General features: G+C 72.1%; 1 protein-coding gene across 1 annotated transcript; it reads right to left on the bottom strand.

Moving 5' to 3' along the window:
* Nucleotides 1–244: 244 nt before the first annotated feature.
* PPP1R1B (protein phosphatase 1 regulatory inhibitor subunit 1B) lies at nt 245–4720 on the bottom strand. Its single transcript, XM_075171876.1, has 8 exons — nt 4531–4720; nt 3541–3601; nt 3028–3050; nt 2416–2491; nt 2141–2269; nt 1148–1216; nt 786–935; nt 245–702 (listed from the first exon to the last, which is right to left on the bottom strand). The coding sequence occupies exons 1-8, from the start codon at nt 4609–4611 to the stop codon at nt 614–616; spliced, it is 678 nt and encodes a 225-aa protein (XP_075027977.1). The 5' UTR covers nt 4612–4720; the 3' UTR covers nt 245–613.
* Nucleotides 4721–16380: the final 11660 nt, after the last annotated feature.

Genomic DNA, 16380 nt, shown 5'->3' with positions numbered 1-16380 from the left:
ATTCCCCGCGGGGGGGGGTGTCAGTGGGGCTGGGAGGGACCATTCCCCCCGGGGGGGTGTAAGTGGGGCGGGGAGGCACCATTCCCCATGGCGGGGGGTGTCCCTGGTGGCACCTGGGTCTGACCCCATAGCCCTGCCCCATAGCTCCCTGCTCTCGCCCCCCAGCTGCCCGTCCCCTGCCCCACCCCCCCAGACACGGGGGTCAGGGCCCCCAGGGCCGCACCCCCCAAAGCAGACTCCAGCCTCTCTGTACAGCCTTTTATTGCGGGCGGGGGGCTCTGCTCGATGGGGGGCCGGGGGGTGCGGGGGGCAGGATCCGGGGGGGCCCCCAGACCCCACCAGCACCCGGGGGTCCCGGCCCCGGCTCCTGCCCCGGCAGCCGGGGGGACGCGAGGCCTCGCCGGCCCCTCCCGTGGGGCTCCCCGGGGACGGGACCCCCGGCACCGAAGCGGGGCGGGGGCGGCCATGGCCATGCGGGGGGCCCGGCCCGGCACACGAAGCGCAGGCAGAGCGGGCAGCGGGCGAGGGGGCAGCCGGGGCGGCGGGGGGACGCTGGCGAAGCTGCTGCGGCCGGGGGTCACCGGGGTGCCCGGTGCCCGGTGCCCGGTGCCGGCTAACTGGTGCCCAGCGGGAAGGTGGGCGAGTGGCGCTCGGTGCCGATGGGGCGCGAGGGCACCTCCGCGAAGCCGACGCGTCGCTGCTCTGGGGACGGAAAGGCGGCGGGTCGGGCGTGGGGCCCACCGGCACCGCAGCCACGGGTGAGGGGGGGATGACACCCCACGTACCCCCGGTGCCGCCATCCTCCTGCTCCCGTCCTGCCTCCTCCTCGTCACCCTCCGCTCCCTCGGGGTCCTCGGGGATCTCCGACACCGTCAGCGACTTCAGGTCCTCCCCGCGCTCCTCTATGCCGCCGGCGAAGGACACCTTCTGCCCGCCTGCGGGCAACGAGGCCAGTGGCCCCCGGGGACCCCCCGGCTCCGGGGTGACCCCGCTGCAGCGCGGGGGGGGGGGGGGCAGGTCCCCAAGCCCCGGCACCCACCCAGCATCCCTGGGCGAGGGGGCCGCAGCGGGCGGGTGGGCAGCCCCGTCCCCCCGCCGTCCCCGTCCCCCCGCCGTCCCCGTCCCCCCCGGGGGCCCATCCCGTTACCTTTCCGCTTGTGCGCCTTGGGGCCGGCGGGGAAGAAGCTCCGCTCGGCTCTGGCCTGGCTCCCCGGGGCTTCTCGGGCGGGCGGCGATGAGCCGGGGGCAGAGGAAGGCACGCGCGGCACCGGGGCACCGCCGGAGCCGGCAACCGACGCGTCAGCCGAGCGGCCGGGGGTCCGGCTGGCGTCAGCGCAGCCCCGGCGGGGCACGGGGACACTGCCCGGCGGGGGGACGTGGTGGCCCCCGCGCGACCCGCTTAGCCCGGGGCTAGCGGGCAGCAGGTCCAGGCGGCAGCGGCAGCAGCCAGGCTGTGTCCCCCCCCCCCCCGGGCACCCACCCCGTCCCCAAGGGCTGTGGGGGACAGTGGCATCTGTCCCTGCACCCCTGGGCTCCGGCAGCCCCCTCCCCACGTCCCCATGGCTCTGGCAGCTTTGTCCCCATGTCCCCTGGGCTCCAGCAATCCTGACCCCATGTCCCCTGGGGTCCAGTAGCCCCATCCCCACACCCCCCCATCTCCTGGGCTCCAGCATCCCCGTCCCCATGTCCCCCAGGCAGCCCCATCCTCTTGTCCCCCAGGCTCCAGCAATCCTGTCCCCATGTCCCCCAGGCTCCAGCAATCCTGTCCCCATGTCCCCTGGGCTCCAGCAGCCCCATCCCCACAACCCCACGGCTCTGGCAGCTTTGTCCCCATGTCCCCTGGGCCCCAGCAATCCTGTCCCCATGTCCTCTGGGCTGCAGCAGTCCCATCCAATGTCCCCATGGCTCTGGCAGCTTTGTCCCCATGTCCCCCAGGCTCCAGCAATCCTGTCCCCATGTCCCCTGGGCTCCGGCAGCCCCATCCCCACAACCCCACGGCTCTGGCAGCTTTGTCCCCATGTCCCCTGGGCTCCGGCAGCCCCATCCCCACAACCCCACAGCTCTGGCAGCTTTGTCCCCATGTCCCCTGGGTTCTGTCCCCATGCCCCCCCCCAGACTCCAGCAGCCCCGTCCCCCTCACCAGGCTCCAGGGCGCTGTCGGGGTCGCAGGCGCGGGCCAGCTCGTGCTCCCCGTCATCGGCCTCCCCGTCGGAGCTGTCACCCCCGGCCAGGCCACTCTCCAGGTGGGACTGCACGATGCGCTGCACCGCTGGGGAGGCGCTGGCGTCAGGACCCCGCTCCGGGCACTGGGAGCACTGGGGGCACTGGGAGAGGCGTGGGGGTCCACCGTGTCCCCCGCCCACCCCGCACAGCCCCGTGCCTCAGTTTCCCCATTCAGACGGCGCCGGGCGGTACCTTTGAGCGAGGGCGGGGTGTAGGCACACGGGTTGGTCCTCTTTGGTTTAAGCAGGCAGCCCTCGCCGGAGGCGCGCTGCGGGAGGGAGCGGTGTCGGGGACGGGGTCCTGGCGTCCCCCCATGCCGGGGGCCGCCACGGCCCCAGGGGAGCCAGGCACCCCCTGGGGAGCTGGGTGCTGTGACGGGGGTCTTGCGATGGGGACCCCGGGATGAGGATGCTGCGATGGGGGTCCCGCAGTGGGGACCCAAGGCTGACACCCTCCCCCCGGGACAAGGACCCCACAGTGGGGATCCTGTGCTGGGGACGGCATGATGGGGACCCCGCCACGGGGACCTGGCATTGGGGACCCTGGGGTGGTGTCCCCGTGATGGTCACAAGGCCATTTGCGCCACGGCCAAACCCCACAGCCTGGCTCAGCTCCGCGTCCCCGTCCCCGTCCCCATCGCGGCAGCGCCGGCGCCGTGTGCCCGTGCCAGGCAGGGAACCGATAAGCACCGGGGCCAGGCTGGGACAGGGTGGCGGGCGCCCGGGCTGCGCCCCAATAACCCCCCATGCCCAGGAAGCCACAGGACGGGCGAGGGGCTCCCCGGGGGTCCCGGCGCCCACTCACCTGGTAGGGCAGGGACTCGTCCTCTGGGTCGGCAGCGCCGGGGAGAGAGGGGTGAGCGGGACGGGGCTGCCGGCACCCAACGGAGCTGGGCAGGCCCCTGCGCACCCCCGGACCCCCGCTCCAGGGGGGTTACCCTGCCCGCCAGGACCTGCTGCCGTGTCCTGTCCCACCACCATGTCCCACCCCTGCCACCCCATCCCGTATGTACACCCCGTCCCCTCCCTGCCACCATGTCCCCATCCCTGACATCCCATACCATAGGTGACACTGCAGCCCACCCTGCCACCATGTCCCCTCCCTGCCACCACCTCCCATCCCAGACATCCCATACCGTGCATGACACCACATCCCATCCCTGCCACAGCGTCCCATCCCTGCCACCCCATCCTATCGGTGCCGCCATGTCCCATCCCTGCCACCACCTCCCGTCCCTGGACCAGACGTCCCCTGCCACCACGTCCATCCCTGCCCCGTGTCCCATCCCCGGCCGACGCCGGTCCCTGCCCCGCTCACCTGGGGAGGAGTGCTCGGAGAGCTGGAAGAGCATGGCCGGCGTGGGCCTCCGCCGGCGGATCTGGGGCACAGCGGGGTGTCACCAGGCAGGGACACCCGGGGTCCCCTGTCCCCTGCCCTGCGCCCCAGGACCGAGGCCCCGTGCACGTGCCTGCACGCGTGTGAGCGTGTGCGTGTGTGTGAGCCCGGGTGCGGGCAGGGAGCCTGCGGGGCCGCGCACCCACCCGGCACAGGGGGGAGCACCCAGCCCGGGGCCACCGGCGGGGAGCAGGGGACAGGGGCACCCAGCGCTGGCCGGGGCGGGGGTCCCCGGGGTGGGGGTCCCCGCTGAGCCAGCACCGCTGAAAGGCACAGGGCCCCACAGAGGGGCCACGGTCCCATCCCAGGGTCCCCACGACGTCCCCGGTCCCTCCCGGCCCCTCCGCAGGGGGCTCTGGGTCTGGTGTGTGCTGGGGACGGCTGCACTGTCCCCCAGCATGTCCTGTCCCCTCCGTCCCATCCCTTCCCTTCCCTCCTGTCCCATCCCTGTCCCCTCCTGTCCCCTCCTTGTCCCTGCCCCTGCCCTGTCCCCCTGCACAACGCTCCCTCCGCACAGGACCGCGGCTCACACGGGGACCTGGGAGCTCTCTGGCCCCGTCTCTCCCCCGTCCCATCCTGTCCCCCCATCCAGTCCTGTCCCGCCTGTTCCTCCCATCCCATTCTCTGTCCCCTCTGTCCCTTCCAGTCCCCCTTGTGCTGCTCTCCCCGTCCCATCCCGTCCCTCCTGTCCCCTCTGTCCCCTCCACTCCCCTTGTCCTTCTCTCCCAGTCCCATCCCATCCCTCCTGTCCCACTCCATCCCCATCCCATCCTGTCTGTCCCCGTCCCCCCCCATCCCTCCCGGTCACACCGGGGGTCCCTCGTCGCCCCGAGGTCACTGGCAGCGCTGCCGGTGACCTCGGGGCGACGAGGGACCCCCGGCGTGACCCCGTACCCTGATGTCCACCCTCACCATCTCGACGGCGCGGGGGTCCAGCTGGCTGGGGGGTGCCGGCACCGAGAACTGGATCTTCTTGCGGTCCTTGGGGTCCATGGCCTCGACCGCGCGTCACCGCTGCTGCCGGAGGGGGGTCTCTGCCGCCGGTGCTGAGCAGAGTTCGGTAGCACCCGGGGCTCAGTACGGCAAGGACTGAGAGCGGCGGGAGGTGGGGAAGGCAGAGCCGGTGAGGAGGAGGAGGAGGAGGAGGAAGGAGAGGGAGGGAGGACACGTCTCCTACCAGCCGCTGAATTATTCATCCCCCCGGGCAGGGGGGCTGAGGTCGCGGTAATGAGCCCTCGGGGACCCCCCGAGGGGGTTCAGCCAACTCGGGGGGGGCCCTTAACCCCTTCCCTGCCAGGGGGTGGCCCCCGACCGCAGTGGCCAGGTGGGACGGGACGGGACGGGGATGGGAACGGGTGCCTCCACGTGAACCCACATCCCTTGTGCCTCAGTTTCCCCACAGAGCCGCAAGCTGGGCAGGCAGGGGACAGGGGCACTTTTGCCCTTGGAGGGGCAGCAGGAAAATCCCCCCGGCCGCTCTGTGCCCCACGGGCACCCCCCGGGACAGGGACACTGCTCCTTCGGGGGTGGGATCCCCCAGGGGATATGGCCAGGGGACATCTGCGGGCACACGGGACCCCCAAAACGTCCCATCACCTGTGTGCCAGGGCTCCTCCACCGCCACCAGCCGCAGCCCCGGGGACACCGGGGCGTGCCGGAGGCAGGGGACTGTGCCCTCACCCGGGGCTGTGCCCGGCTGCCCCGGCTCTGCCCCGGCTCTGCCCCAGCTCTTGGTGGTTTTCCTGGTGGAAAATTCCACCAAAACCCAAAGTTTCCCCCTGGGAAAGTGGGGGCTCGGCCCCCCCCAGGCACAGCCTCCAGCCCGGGCACCGCTCAGCACCGGTGCTCAGTGCTGCATGTGCTGGGCTCTGCCGCGGCCCTGCCAGGGGGACAGTGGGGTCACCGGCGGCCGGCTCGGTGGCACCCGTCCCCGCGCGGGGTGCCCTGGCCGGGGCCGGGGCCGTGTGGGTGGCCTTGGGGCTGAGGAAGCCACCTCTGAGGAGGAACGAGGAAGGGGGAGCCGGGAGCTGGCGCCGGCCCCCGGATCTCCCGGTGCTCCAACGGCTGCGGGTGGCCGCGGGCCAGCAGCCACCGCTCCAGCAAAATATTTACCCGAGTGGCACCGTGCCATGGACCAGCCTCCTGCCCGCCCGGCCCCACGCAGCAAAGCACGGCAAAGCCCGGCTCTGCGCGGCAAAGCTCGGCTCTGCATGGTAAAGCATGGCAAAGCTCGGCTTAGCATGGCAAAGCATGGCAAAGCTCAGCTTAGCATGGCAAAGCTGGGCTCTGCTCAGCCAAGCTTGGCCCTGCGGCACAGCGCAGCCCCACGCGGCAGTGCCCAGGGTGGGGACAGCCCAGGGACGGGCACCAGCAGAGCCCCTGTCCCCATGGAGGGGACTGCGAGGCCAGGCCAGGGGGGACACGGTGAGGGGTCCCTCGGTCATCCCGTGCCCAGGCTGGCCCAGTGCCAGGGGTCCCCGTGCCAGGCTCTGAGCATCGTCCCCGTCCCTGTCCCCATCCCGGCGTGGGACCCGAGTTGTTATGGCAACAGGTTCCCGGGCTCCTTCCCGCTGCCGTTCCCGTTCCTCCCGCCCGCAAAGGCGCCGTGCGAGGGGGTGGCCGGGCCCCCTCCCCTCCCTGCGCTGCGGCAGCGGCAGCACCCGCAGCCCCCCGGGAGCGGCATGCGCTGCCCGCGCACGCACCCACGCAGCCTGCGCCCGCGGGTGGCACCCGCAGCTCGGCACAGGAGGGTACCGCACTGGGCCTGGCACCCGGCACCGTGCTGGGGAGGGGATGCGGTGCCCGAGTCCCCTCCGTGCCACGTGGCTCTGGGCGCACATGTGCCGCACACGGCCCCGCTCCTCACCGGGTCAGCCCCATCCTGGCACCGTGGGCACCCAGGCTGCTCCGCGGCGTGCAGGGGCAGAGCCACCAGTGCCCGTGCCGCGCCGTGCCATGCCGTGCCCGTCCCCGTGCCGTGCGGCGGGGGCTGCAGCTCCACGCAGCAGCGAATCCTCCTGCAGAGAGAGTAAAAATAGCAGCGGGTTCGGGGAAGCGGCGCTCGCCGCCTCGCCCCCCACCCGCGGGCACCGGCGAGGAGCGGGAGCCTTCGTGGAGCGCCGAGGGGGCCGCGGGGCCGGGCTCGGCGGGGCCGCGGTGTCGGAGGGGCAGGGGGCTGGGGTCTGTGGGGCTGCGGGGACGGGGCGTCGTGGGGATGGGGAAGCACTGGGGCAGGGTGCTGCGGGGACGGGGCACTGCAGGGATGGGACATCATGGGGACAGGCCACCGCGGGGACGCGGCACCATGAGGATGGAGCATCGTGGGGACGGGGTACACCAGGGACGGAGCATCGTGGGGACAGGAGGACACTGGGGATGGAGCATCGTGGGGACAGGGTGCTGTGGGGACGGGGCACCGTGGGGACAGGAGGACACCGGGACACCGATTGCCCGGTCCAAGAGGTGAGTGCCGGGGGGGCGGGGCCTGTGCGGAGGAGTGGGCGGGGCCATGTGGTGGGCGGGGCTCGAGCGGGGCGGGGGTCAGTGGGTGCCGGGACCCCCCAGTGCCCCTCACCCTGGGTATCCCCCTCCGGACGCCCGGGTCTCCTGCCCGGCTCTGCGGGAGGGGGGTTCCAGGGGGTCACTCCCGGGGTCCCCCCCCAGCTCCCGGGGTCACCCCCAGTCCTCCCCGGGCTGTGCACCCCGAGCCCCCCCCGCACCCCAGGACCCCCCATGGGTGCAGCCCCCCGGGCACAGGGCCCCCGGCTCCCCCCGGCTCAGCAGCCCCCCCCCGGAGCTGCCGCGGGGGCGGCCGGTGCTCCCCCGGGCGCAGAGGAGGTGCCGGGAGTGGGAACACGCGTGGGAGCGCGCGTGGGAGCCTGAGGGGGCGGCGAGCGGGGGGAGGGCGCGGGGGCCTTAACCCCTTCCCTGCTGGGAGCCCCCCCGCCAGTGACAAGCCTGGGGCGCTGCAGAGGGGAAGGGGGACCTGGGGGCGGCCCCCTCCCCAAATGGGGCTGCATGGGGTTGGGGGGGACCTGGCCACTCCCACGGTGGCACCCCACTGCTCTGGGCAGCACGGTGGGTTGAGGGGGGCACCCCCTCTGTGCGATGGGGAAACTGAGGCACCGAGCAGTGCTGGTAGGACTGGGGGGCTGCAAGCCCAAATCCCCACCGTGATGGGGGGGCTGCAACCCCGTAACCCCACCATGTCCTCAGCACGACGGGGGAGCTCCAACCCCAGCAGGACGGGGCGGGGGGGGGCTGCCACCCCGTATCCCTGGAAAGCTACGGGGACTCCAGCCCCGCCGCGAGGGGGGACACGTCCCCGTATCCCAGTGGGACGGGGGGGTTTGACCCCCAACCCCGGCAGGATGAGGAGGGGTCCCATCCCCGCGCCCCAGCAGGGTGGGCAGGGGGCTGTGTCCCCATGTCCCCCTGGGCTAGGCCTGGCCCCGGTGCCCTGGCCAGCCCGGCCGTGCCCGTCGGCGCTGCAGCACGCTGCCGGCAGATGTCATCCCCGGCGCGGCTGGCATGGCGGTGCCCGGCGCTGGCATGGTGGTGCCCAACGCTGGCATGGCCGGGCTGGCATGGCCACCCCGGTGCTGGCACAGCCGCGTGGCGAGCGCAGGCCTGGGCACGGGCTCAAGGGCTTTGGCACGGGGTGGCCGGAGCAGCGCCGCGGCTGGAGCCGTCCCGGTTGGCAGCCGCCAGCCGCCAGCCCACGCCAAGCCTCGCGCCCGCGCCCCGGGTGCTCCCGGCCGGGCTGGGACCGGGGGCTGCCACCGGGGCTGGGGACACTGGGGGGACCGGGGACAACATCCCCGGCACCCCCAGGGTGGGCACCCACCCGGGCAGGGGGATGTGCCAGCTCGGGGGGGTCCGTGCACACGGAGCCCGGTGCCGGGGTCTGAACAGTTAAAACCTCGGCGGGGATATGGGGGGTGCAAGCCCGGAGGTCCCGAGGAGGGAGGGGGTGCAGCGGTGAGACCAGGAGAGGAGAGGCACCTCCTCCTGCTGAGGGACATCAGTGGCGGTTGTGCCTCAGTTTACCCACCTGTAGCACATGCCCTCCACAGCCCGAGCCCCCTTCCCCGGGGAGATGTGACCCCAGGGGACCGCAAAGCCCTTCCCAGTGCCCCGCGGTGCCCTGCCAGGGTGGGCTGCGGGGGGGTTGCCAGCCCCGCTCCCCCCACGCCGTCCCCGTCGATGAGACCCTCCCGGGGAGGGGGCCTGGCCTGTGCCCGGCCGCCAGCACAGACCAGTTTGCTGCCTCCATTCCCAGAAGAAAGAATAAAGTTAAAACATCTGTTAATTTATAAACCAATTTAACCATGACTGGTTAATAAATAGCTACCAGCTGCCAACCCCCACCCTCCGCCCGGGCGAGGGGTGCGCGGGGAGCCAGGGACGCGCAGCCAGCCGGGCTCACCCGCCCTCCCCGCAGCCCCCCGGTGTCATTGCCACTTGTCCCGGTGGGGGTGTCACTGGGGTCCCCGGGGGATGCGGCTGCCCAGAGGGCCAGGGAGAGCCCGGTGCCCGCGGGGAGGGTGGCACGGCCACGGCGCCCGGCGCAGGGGGGTCCCGGCAAGGCGACTGTCAGGTGCAAATCCATAAGGGAGGGACGTATGGGCAAGCGTGGCCTGGCCGGGGATGGTGCCCGGGTGGGGGCTCTGCTCGTGCAGGGGGGGACGGGGATGTGGGGACACAAGTCCCTGCGGGTGGGGCTGCCCTGCTTCAGGGTGGGGTGTTTGGGTGGGTGCTGGTGCGGTGGGAACCAGGGCTGGGGGGGGTGCCTGGGTGTGCACGCGTGTGCCAGGGCTGCGCATGTGTGTGCACAGGAGCGTGTGTGTGCCTGTGCATGCACGCACGGATGTGCCATGTGCAGGTGTGTGCACCCATGTGTGCATGCGTGTGTGCGTGCACGTGTGTGTGCGCACAGGAGTGTGTGCACGTGTGTGTGCGCACCAAGGAGGTGTATGTGCGTGCACGCGTGTATGTGCATGCAGTGTGTGTGCGCGCGCGTGTGTGTGTGTGCCAGGGCAGTGCATGTGTGCACAGGAGCGTGTGTGCGTCTGCATGCCCGCGTGTGCCTGTGTCCGTGCACAGCAGTGCGCGGGGTGCCTGTGTGTGCCCCCACCCCGGCAGGGCCAGGCGCCGAGCGGGGACTCCCCGCCTCTCCTTGGGGAGCCGCTGTCCCCACGGGGCCGGGGGCCGGTGCCACGTCCCTTGGCCTCCGCCGGGCCCGGCGTGGAGCATCCCCGGTGCACGTGGATCCAGGACGGACGTGGATGCAGAAGGGCCCCTGGCCCCGGTGCTGCGGCGAAACCAGGGACGTCCACGGCGAGGGGACCGGGCGGTGGGGTCCCCACTCCTGCCCACCCCAAAGTCCCCTCCCAGCCCCCCGTCCCCTCTCCTCCTCCGCGGGGCCGGAGGGCGCAGCAGGGTCGCAGTGCCCGGGCACGAGCCCCTTCCCGGCCGCGCGCGCCCCGACACGTGTCGCAATAGTAATGTAATTTGTACGTTAACAATGGGCAGCTTGAGGTTTATATTTAATTACAACGTTTGCACCAACCTGAACTCACCCTTATTCATCAATAATGCATGGGTTTGTGTTTATCGCTGCTTAATTAATCTGTGCTTACGACAATTAAAGGCTTGCAAAATCCCCAAAGGTGGCGGCGGGGAGCGGCTGCGCGGTGCCGGCGTGGTCGCGGTGCCAGCGTGGTCGCGGTGCCGGCGTGGCGGTGGTGGCTGGCAGGAGCAGGAGCGGCTGCAGAGTGGGGTGACCCCTCCCCAGCACCCCCGTCCCTGGGGGTTTCCCCACAGCAGGAGGGGGCGACCACGTCCTGGGCGAGGGGAGACCCCCCAGGTGTGGGGTGCTGCAGTGGGGAGCGTCGTGCACCCCCTCCCGGGGGGACCCCGGTCTGTGCCTCAGTTTCCCCAAGAGGAGACAGCCAGGGCTACCGCAGCCACTGGGCACAGAACCACCGCGTCACCCCCGGGGACCGGCCCCGCACCCCCAAGCCGCCCGCATCCCTGCTCCCCATTGCCTTTTGCTTCCTTTTCCCCTTTCCCTCCCTATTCTGCATCCCCGCGCCCCGTCCCACGCGCCAGGGCCGGGGGTGCCGGTGCCCCCCGAGCCGGGCAGCGTGGCCAGGCCGTGCCACGCCAGCTCTGCGCCTTTAAGCGCGGCGCGGCGCGGCTGTCCCGGATCAGCCGGAGCGCCTATTAAAATTTTATGCGAAGTGTAAATGGGCCAGGTCTCCAGCTTCCCGCTCCCTCCGAATGATTTATTACTCGCAAATACCACAGAACTAATTAGTATAGTAATTAATTAATACGAATTTGCATATTTGCATGTGCAATTAGTGCAGTGGAGTGATTACTCTGAAAATGAGAAGTTGGGCTTGTCAGATGGTAGTGTGAACTGGAGTGGAAAAGCCTCGTGCAAATGAACCTGGGCGGCGGCGGCGGCGGCGGCGGGCACGCGGCGGCACGCGGCGGCACCGGCCCCACGCCGCCCCACGCCGGGAGGGCGCGAGGCCCCACGCGTGGGGGGGATGCTCGGCCCCGGGGACCCCCCAGCCCTGGCCTGGCCCTGGGCCCCCGCCATGGGGACCGCTCCATCCCTCGGCCATCTCCATGGCGACTCGCCGTGCCAGGCGCATCGCCATGGCAACGGGCCGGGCCACGCAGCCTCGCCATGGCGACTGTCGTCATCGGCACCCTGTCGCCATGGAGACACCCCCCCCCCAAATCCACTCCCTGCCGGGCCCCCCCCTCGATGGCTCGGGGTGGTGGGATGGGGGCCCCGCTGCTCCCCAGGCTGAGGGTCCCCAAAACCACCCGGGATGCGGGATGGGGGTCCCCGACATCCCCCGGGATGGGAGGCCCCAGAGCACCCCGGGATGGGGGCGAGAGCCCCAGAGTGCCCGACACTGGGGGTCCCCCCAGTGCCCTGGGGCTGGCAGGGACAGCCGAGCCCCACGATAGCAGCACCGGGCTGGATCAGCCCCCAAGGGCTGGGGGCCCAAGGCCCCCCCAGGATGGGGGTCTGGCACCCCCAGCCCCACAGCCCCGAATCTGGCCCTTCGCCTTTGTCCCTGGTGCCACCCCAGTCCCCCCTCGCCCGTGGCCCCTGTGCCCACCCGCGCCGCTGAGGCCTGACGCTGTTCGGTGCATTTCTGGGAGGGCCACCTCCCCCCGCTTTGGGGACATCAGCGCAGAGGGGTGCAGGCGAGCGGGGCGGGGGGGTGATGGAGGGGGACGTGGCTGCGGGCAGCCCCCCACCGCCCCCGCACACCGCGCCCCCCCCGCCATCGCGCCCCGCCGGCTCCCTGAAACAGGCCCAAGCGGACGCCATCTGCCGCGGGGGGGCCGGGGGCCGGTGCCAGCAGCGCTCGTTCAGCCGCGCCGCGCCGTGCCCACGCCGGTGGCACCGCCGGGCTGCGTGCCGGCCCCCTGTGCTCCCCCCGACCCGGCCGGGGCAGCGATGGGGGGGATGCTGTGGCCACAGGGGGTCCCCTGTCTGTTGGTGGGCTCTTGTGACATCACAGTCCAGTAGTTGTGATGTCATAGCCCGTCGTGACCTCAACAAGGCGGCCTTATTACCTCACCAGCAGCCAGTTCTGCTGGTGGCACAATGGCAGCCCCCTCCGGCCCTGCATCCCGGGCCGGGGTCCCCCTGTCCCAGCCCCCCCGCTGTCCCCAAAGAGCGTCCGACCCTGGCAGGGGCGAACCGAGCGACCGCCGGGTGACGAAGGGGACGCAGGGGGGGACAAGTCCCCTGGGGCCACCCGTCCTCCTGCCCCGGGACCCTCCATCCCCAGCCCCGCACGCAGCCGTGGCTCCAGCAGTTTCCCACCGGACAATTCCCAGGGCGTCGTTTGCCTAATTAACAGCGTGTGTCTCAAAAACCGCTCGGCAAGTCCCCGGCCGGCGAGCGGCAGCGGGTGGGGGGCCGGGCGGGGGGGCCGGCTGCCCCAGGGGCAGGATCTGGCCAGGGTGGGTGAAGCAGCCGCCCCGCCGTGATGGGGGCTTCGCTTGGCACCGGCACCGCAGCCCCGGGGCTGGCACAGCATCTCCCCGTCCTCCTCTAGCAAAAGAAAAGAGGGGTCGCCAAAAGTCCCCCCCCATCCCGCCTGAGTCAGGGCCTCCCCTTTCCTCCCTCCGTGCCTCAGTTTCCCTCTACCGCCAGCTTCCTCCTCCCAGGCCCCCCGACCCAGCCCTGACCCTGCGGCCCCCATTGCAGGGACCTTTAGGGACATGGGGGCGGGCAGGGCACCCACACCCCCGTCCCTGTCCCCCAGAGACCCCCACCCTCAGACGGGGCCCTGCTCACCCAGTGACTGGAAGATGCCCAGGGACGGGTCCCACGAGGGAGAGCTGCTCCGGGGACCCGGCCTGGGGCCACTTCGTCCCCAAAGGCGGCGGGGTTGGTGACGGGCTGGGCTCCCGCTCCTGCCGCTCTCCTCCCCTCGGCTGACATTCCCCGGCGGTGGCTCCGCCGCGCGTTACCGCATCCATCTCTCCCCAGCCTTCACCTCCCAGAAATATTGCAGCGCGGAGCCGGCTCCATCTGGCAGCGCGGCCCCCGCCTCCCCCCGCCGCCACGCGCGGGGAGACGCCGCAGCCGGCTCCTCCGCTCGGGCCCCGGATGCCTCGGCCCCGTCGAGGGGGGACGGGGACCCCGCTGGTGAGGGGGGTCAGGTCGGGTGCCCCCCGGCCCACGCTGGGGAGGGACGGCGTGGCCTCGCCGAGGCAGCCGGCTGCGGTGCCACGCACGGCCCCACGCTGGGGATGCGGCAGCCGGCTGAGCCCCGGCAAACTCGCCCCAGGCGGGGCCCCCGGAGCCACCCCAGGCCCAGCTGGTTCCCAGCCGGGTCCCAGCACCACCCAGCACCCAGCTTCCACCCCCGGCTTTGCCACTGCCGACCCGCTTCCGTGCCCCCGCCGTGTCCCTCTGGATGCCACGTGTCCCCTGGTACCCACCTCTGGGACGGAGCCGCCGCTCCAGGCAGGGTCCCCATCCCCATCCATCGCCTTCCTGGCGGAGGGAGGGGAAGGGACACGGGGGATGAATTTTGGAGGAGGAAAGAGCTTCGTGCACCAGGCAAACACCCTGCTGCGCCCGCCGGGCAGCGAGGCCCCGGGGACCTGGCTGGGGTGGCCGGGGACCGGAGGTGGCAGTGCCGGGAAAGCCGGACCCTGCACACGAGGACCAGCAGCAGGATGGGGACCAGAGCCCCCGGGGTCGCCAGACCCAGCTCCCCCAGCCCCAACCTCCTGGGGCAGGAGAAACCCCCCACCCAGCCCCTGCACCCAAAGCACCGGCACCCAGCCCTGCCCCTGCTCCCCCCCTGCTCCCCCCAGCTGGGCCCGCTCCTGGGTTCACCCCGACCTCCTGCTGCCCAGGGCAGCCCCATTTCCCCAGGGGAGCCCCACTCACCACCCTGGATGGCCCCCCCCCCAAAAAAGGCACCCAGAGATGGGGCTGCCCCTGCTCTGCTTTGCCCCGTGCCATCACCAGCCGCGGCACGGGGGTGGCCCTGGGATGCCTCTTCCTGCCCACACCGCGGGCCATGACCCGGCACGGGCCGGCCGGGGGCCCCCGGCCCCACCCCGGCCCCGGCACAATGCAGCGGTTTGGGTTTTCATCTCCCTGCTCCCCTTTCATCTCCTCTCCCTGTTTCATGTCTCCACTTTCTTCTCCCTCCAAGCGCTCTGCATGCTGATGAGGCTTACGCCAGCGCCCACCCTTGCCGCTCGCCGGCTGCTAATTAGGCTGTAACGGATGCACCGGGCCAGGGGCTCGCGGCTTCCCCCCTCCCCGTCCCTGTCCCCCCCGCATGGGCCAGCCCGGCCGCTCACACCGTGGCATCTCCTCGGCCTCGGGCAGCCCCGGTGCCCCGTGGCTCCCCCACAGGCTGCGAGCCCGGTGCCAGGAGCCGGTGCCCTGGCAGCTTCGCTGCCCCGACGCCAGGGCTGCAGCCGGGCTGGAGCGGGACCGTGCCACCCACCGAGGGCTGGGGGTCCCCCGGCCTGAGAACCGAGGGCAGGGAGTGGGGACTTACCCAGAGCTGGCAGGAACGGGCAGCGCCAGCATGCCGTGGGCACCGGGCGAGGGTGGGCTCCCGGTGCACGGTGATGCCCGCCCGGCACCCGCCTGCAAAATGAAGATGGCACCAACAGAGAGAGCTGAACGGTGCTGCGGGGAAGGGCTGCGATGTGCCGGAAGGCTGCCCAGGAATCGGTGCCCCGGCACGGCATGGGCACGGCTGGGGTGGGCCCTGCCTCCCTGCGGGCCGGCTCCAGCCCAGGTGCCATCTGCTCGGCCGCAGCCGTGAGTGACAGTCGGAGGGTTCGGCAGCGGGAGCGTGCGGGGGGGATGCTTGCCGCCGGTGGAGGCCCCTCTGTCACGTGCCAGCCCCAGCACCTGCACCGGGGGAGTGGGCGACGCCGATGCCGCTGGCACAGACCCGGCGGCCGGGCACGGCCAGCCCTTTGTCTGCGTGTGGGCGCAGCCCCTGCCACCGTGTCCCTGCCGTGCCCACGCCATGGCCGTGCCACCCTTGCCTGCGGTGCACAGCCAGCACATGCGGGTGTGTGGCACCCTGCACTCGCTGCCCCTTCCCCTGCCCGCACCCCTCGAGCCGGGCAGGTCCCGCCCCCCCCAGGCTTGCGGGGACAGAGGGATCCAGGACATGGGGACATCCCGTGGCTCGGTCCCAATGGCTGCAGCCAGGAGGGGAGCACCGGGTGATGGGGTCTGGCTCCCAGGGACACAACGCACCCATTACGGGCTCCCCAGCCCCGCTGCTGCCCGCTGCCGGTTTGCAGGCACGAGGGAAACGGCAGCAGCCATTTCTGGGTGCACACACACCGCGGCGGGGACAGATTTGGAGGCCGGCGGGTGACGGGGCACTGCTGGGCTGGGGTGCGGGGCCGCAGCGGGTCAGGAGGCACCCGGCAAACAAAGGCCTCACCGGCTGCGCCACGGCATGGCCGGGCCTCTGCCATCGCCACCGTGGGACCCGCATCCGCGGGGGCCTTGGACCCCCTGTGCATCGGGGAGGGCGTGCGGGTGCGTGTGTGTGCAAGTGTGCGGGTGCGTGTGTGCGCAAGTGTGCGTGTGCGTGTGTGTGCAAGTGTGCGGGTGCGTGTGTTTGTGCACGTAGGAGTGTGCCGAAGGCTGGCTGCGTCTGTGCGCGCCGGGCTGCGCTGCGGGGCTGGTGCGGCCGTGCGGCTGAGGGGGTGCCAGTGGGGGCCATGGGGCGGTGGGCAGCCAGAGGGGCCATGTGCCACCCACATGGGGACCCATAGCCCCACAGCCACCAGCCCTGCCCACGCCCGCACCTGCAGCCCCCTGCCCGCGCCGGTGCGGCCGAACTGGGCATCGCCACCACCACCGCCTCTCCCAGGCCCTGCCCGGCTGCAGCCCCCAGCCCGCGCCAGGCCCTCAGCACCGCAGCCATCCCCGCTCGGCTGGTGGCTGAGGGTGGGGACGGACCTGGGTGAGCCGCCGCGGTATTTTTGCGGCGAGCCGCAGATGCCAGCTCCCAGCGAGGGTCCCCGCCACGTCTCCCCCTCGCACCGGTGCCCGCCAGCCGCCCCCAACACGCTCGGCCAGGCCGGGATGGCCGGTCTCCCCCGCCGCCCTGCCGCCGGCTCCATTGTTCAGCCCGGCCCCGCCATCGCCTGCATCTCGCCCGGGTCCCATTTTGCGGCGTGTAGGCAGAGCTGTAGATTTGGAAGAGGTTTTTT

This window comes from Calonectris borealis, chromosome 22 (genome assembly GCF_964195595.1).
Source record: "Calonectris borealis chromosome 22, bCalBor7.hap1.2, whole genome shotgun sequence".
Classification (NCBI taxonomy): Eukaryota; Metazoa; Chordata; class Aves; order Procellariiformes; family Procellariidae; genus Calonectris; species Calonectris borealis.
This window is presented reverse-complemented; position numbering and strand designations above follow the sequence as displayed.